This window comes from Cyrtonyx montezumae, unplaced genomic scaffold (assembly GCF_038088225.1).
Source record: "Cyrtonyx montezumae isolate F1298 unplaced genomic scaffold, pur_monq_1.0 scaffold_203, whole genome shotgun sequence".
Taxonomy (NCBI): domain Eukaryota; kingdom Metazoa; phylum Chordata; class Aves; order Galliformes; family Odontophoridae; genus Cyrtonyx; species Cyrtonyx montezumae.
The window spans coordinates 18,044-21,918 of NW_027071941.1; the positions used below are offsets into that span (position 1 = coordinate 18,044).

At 57.2% G+C, this 3,875-nt stretch overlaps 1 protein-coding gene across 1 annotated transcript; it reads right to left on the reverse strand.

The window, feature by feature from the left end:
• Positions 1-749: 749 nt before the first annotated feature.
• LOC136049462 (sperm-associated antigen 4 protein-like) lies at positions 750-1,811 on the reverse strand. Its single transcript, XM_065737762.1, has 3 exons — positions 1,586-1,811; positions 1,143-1,232; positions 750-916 (listed from the first exon to the last, which is right to left on the reverse strand). Exons 1-3 carry the CDS (start codon positions 1,721-1,723, stop codon positions 803-805), a joined length of 342 nt encoding a protein of 113 aa, XP_065593834.1. The 5' UTR covers positions 1,724-1,811; the 3' UTR covers positions 750-802.
• Between the last annotated feature and the right edge of the window lie 2,064 nt (positions 1,812-3,875).

Here is a 3,875-nt window from a genome sequence, read left to right on the forward strand (position 1 = left end):
TCCTTCTCCTGTACACCTCTGAGCTTTTATTGCCTCTGCTGCTTTTCCCTGGGCTATGAGTTTGCCCTCCAAACTGCAGCACAGCAGTCCAGGCTCCTGGAAGAAGCCTCCTGGAATCCAGAGGCCTCCGGCAACTGGGATCAGTCCGGAGATACACCACCACCTCCCACAGGTGGTGCTGCACTCGTGGGAGGCACATCGGTACTTCATAGGGTCTGTTTTACACACAAACGGCCACCGCGTCCCGGACGGCTACTCGCTCTGCAAGGCAAAGGAAAAGCAGCTCACACACTGCATCTGCCATTGCTCAGCACCCCGACTGCCTCAGAGCAGGAGCCAGGCGGCAGATGCAAAGTGTCACCGCTGTCCCTGGTCCCAAATGGAGACAGCCCCGAGGCATTCACAGCGCTGGCTCTGGCCCACTCATTGCCAGGACCCAGTCGCAACAATGCCCCGTGGTGCCTGTGGGTCCTGTACCTTTTGCGGGGACATCTGCACTTCCCGAGGGGTGCTCTGTTGCAGGGCCCTCCTCCCAGAAGCTTATCTTGGTCCGCATCGCCTGTGCAGATCGCTCCTTGTTGGCACCAGCCAACACGGGTTTCTGCCTCAGCCTGCCCACTGCAGCGAGTGGTCGTCGTGTTGGTTTCAGGAGAGCACTGCTGAGCCCAGCAGAGAGCTTTGGGAGGGTGGAGATGAATGAAAAGCTGCCCACCCCTCATATCTGTGCCCTGTCTCTCCCCAGGCTCAGTTGTACAAGTAGTTGGTTTCTTCATCTTCTGTCTCTTCTCCAGTTTCAGGTTTCCTAGTTCACCACTTTCCCGTGCACCATCACTCGATAAATGCACGTGTATTCTGGATTTCCCCAGTTGCTCTTCACCAGAAACTTGATATGCCGAAAGGCTCTGGGAGGATTCTTCTGCAAAGGAAATGGGGAGGAAAAAGAAATGGGGATGTAAAGCCCCACGCTGCGCTCAATGGCTCTCCCCATGCCAGTCCTGTTGCTAAGGAGCTCCAGAGAGCGGGAGAGCGCAGCCGTGGAACCGGAGGGCTCCATGTAGCGGGGCTGCTGGCATCTGAGGACACAGGGAGGGACAGATAGCAGGCGTCCTCCCTGGCATGCTGTCCCTGTGCATGTACCGTACCTTCAGCACGAAGGTCTGAATGGGCTCCTTCTTCACATCAAAGGTGAACGACCCAAGGAGAACCTCCTCTTCTCTGTCCACATCCAGTCCCTTGCAAGGAAAGCACAAGGAGTGCCACTCAGACCCACGCCACAGAGAGCAAAAGTGCACGCTGCCTCAGCATGCGGCTGTCCACCCCCACTGCCCTTGTAGTTTGGCACTGCTTCTGGTGGAGCTCAGTGTCCACCTTGCAGTTTGATCCAGAACCCCAAGACGCTTGGCGAAGCAAGGCTCAGGAGGGACTCCACCTCTCCAACTTTGGCAGTAACTCCTTGGGGCGCCGCAGTGCTCGGAAGACACCGGGACACAAGTGTCTGAGGATGTCCAAAAGCAAGGAAGCAAGTCCCTGCTCCGGCACTGTCCCCTGTCCAGATCCCAGGCAGAAGTGCCCAGCGGAGACCTACCGAGACAGCGACATCTTTGGGTGCACTGCTGACGGTGCCAGACGGGGAGGTCTTTTTAAAGATGTGCTGCACGGTGACACAAGTGGGTAGGATTTCAGCTGGCAACCTGATCACCACCTGGCCCTGATATCCTTCCATGGGCCAGCATTTTCCTGGTGAAATGCTTGGCTGCAAACGGAACGGGAGAGCCGATAAGTATGAGGGAGGGCTGGGGCCACACCACTCCTCGTTTAGGTGAAGGCAAAGGCACAAAAGAGTGTCTGTGGGCCGTACTTCTGCTCGTGAGTGGCTTACATGTGAGGAAACGGGCAGAAACACAGGGCCTTAGTTTCCTGCCCGACAAAGCAGCTATCAGTGCTACAGAAAAGGGGAAGACGGTGGCTAGCAAAGCATTGGAGTGGGGACTCAGGGAGCCCTCTCTCTCCAGCACTGGCTCTGCAGGCCGCCAGCTCTACCCCCACAGTGGGACGGTTAGGACAGCTGTGGCACTGTGGTGCCACATCACCGGAGAGGAGCTCCCTCACCCAGCTGTGACTTAGGACTGTGGGCCGCACACAGCAGTTGAGCTCAGGTGTTCCCCTGAGGGGAGCCACCGATTTCCAGCACACCAAGCCCCGTATCGGACCTTTGGGTTCACGGCTTGAGCAGCACGACAGGGCTGAGGGGAGATCCCTGAGGGGGGAGCGAGGGCTGCAACCAGCACTGCTGATTGCCACCACAATACCTGCAGAATACTATCCGGATGGTTTGTGGAGGTGAAGAGTCTGATGAGCCTGCAATAACAGTCCTTGTATTCGTATGTCCGAGAAGTTCTCTGTATGTCAATGGTGGCACCTGAAATGATGAGGAATGAGATGGCTGCATGAGGTCACAGACATGAAGAAGCACAGCGTAGCAGGGCTTGCCAGCCTGTGTTCTCACCAAAGCTCTTCAGTGCCCAGTCCGGTGTCTGAGAGCACTGCCATTGCAATTCCTGTATCTCCTGGGAAAGACAGAAATGATGTCAGGACACAACCACGTCAGTGGGCAGTTCAGTGAGGCTGCCAGCACCCAGAGGTCAACACAAGGCAAGCCACGTCCAGAGGGCTGCGAGCTCCCTGCTGGCGGGCACAGGAGCCCTGAACTCAGGAAGGACATCCGTGCCCACGGTCACTGACCTGTACCGCACTGTTTCCCTGCGTTGTCCATGAAGTCCAGAAGAAGAACATACTTGCCACTGCTGCAGTTCAAACAATAGAAAGATGGTTACTATACTGGGGTGGCTGCTGGTCCCCAAACTCACACTGTCTCCTCCTGGTTGCCTGAGAGGCAGTAGATGAACGGAGGATGCAGGGAATGGTGTGGACTGAGGATGCGTCTCTGCCCATGGCCATCAGGGCACTGCAGCACTGTGGCCATGCAGCTCAGTGCCCCAGAGCTGCTCCCATTTCTGCTAGGTGCACCCAGTGGCACTGAAAGCAGCGTGGCGGGCAGGCCGCCAGCCCTACTGCGAGGCCAAAGCAAGGCTGACATGAGGACGTCCTCGGGAAGTGGCACCGGGACAAAGGGGTCCTACTCGGACTGCATCCTAATGCTGGGAGGCCCACAGCAGCTCTCGGGCTGAGTGGGACCCATTGGTGGAGAGCAGCCCTGGAGCAGCCGAGTGGCTGGGACGGGAAGGCAGAAGGTGCTGCTCTGGTGCTCCAGGGCCGCCTCTAGGTGTCTCCTTACTCTGACAGCATCCAGCACGATCCTGTGGTCGCTGCTGGGTGTTTGCTCACCAGAACTCACCAAATGTCAGAATGATTAACACTCCCAAGTTCATCTTCTTTCCTGGAACTGCAGCGGCCAGCTTTGTCACAACTCGTGTGGCCATGTCACGCTGTGTTGTGTGTTGTTGTCTGGCAGAGGTAGGAGCCGACTCTGAGATTGGACTCCTCGATTCCACCTGCTCGTGGAGGCTTCTGTAGAAAGCAGTCTGGCTGTGCACCAACTCTGATCCGTGCAAGCCCAGGCAGGCAGCATCAGCCTCTGCAGAGGCTGTCACCAGACGACGGGCCCTGGTATGCCTTCGCCTCGCCTCGTACTCTTCCTCCAGCATTGCTGCTCTCTCTGTGGTGACTTTCTTCTTCTTGCCAGCCTTGCTTCTTGGGGAGCCTCTAGATGTTCTTCTCGGAGATCCTCTCCTCGCCATCGTGGAGATATGTGAGCCCTGGAGACAGCACAACCTTTCAGCACAGTTGTCCCCAGAGCTCTGCGCCCACTTGTTCTGTGGAACGCTGCTACCCCGGCAGTGAGCAGAGGCAGTTGT

Coding starts and splice junctions, on each gene's coding strand:
- LOC136049462 (XM_065737762.1), bottom strand. CDS start 1,723: ATGGAAGGATATCAGGGCCAGGTGGTGATCAGGTTGCCAGCTGAAATC. Junction 1,233..1,585: donor CCAAAGATGTCGCTGTCTCG/GTAGGTCTCCGC, acceptor TTTCCTTGCAAG/GGACTGGATGTGGACAGAGA. Junction 917..1,142: donor TTCAGACCTTCGTGCTGAAG/GTACGGTACATG, acceptor TTTCCTTTGCAG/AAGAATCCTCCCAGAGCCTT.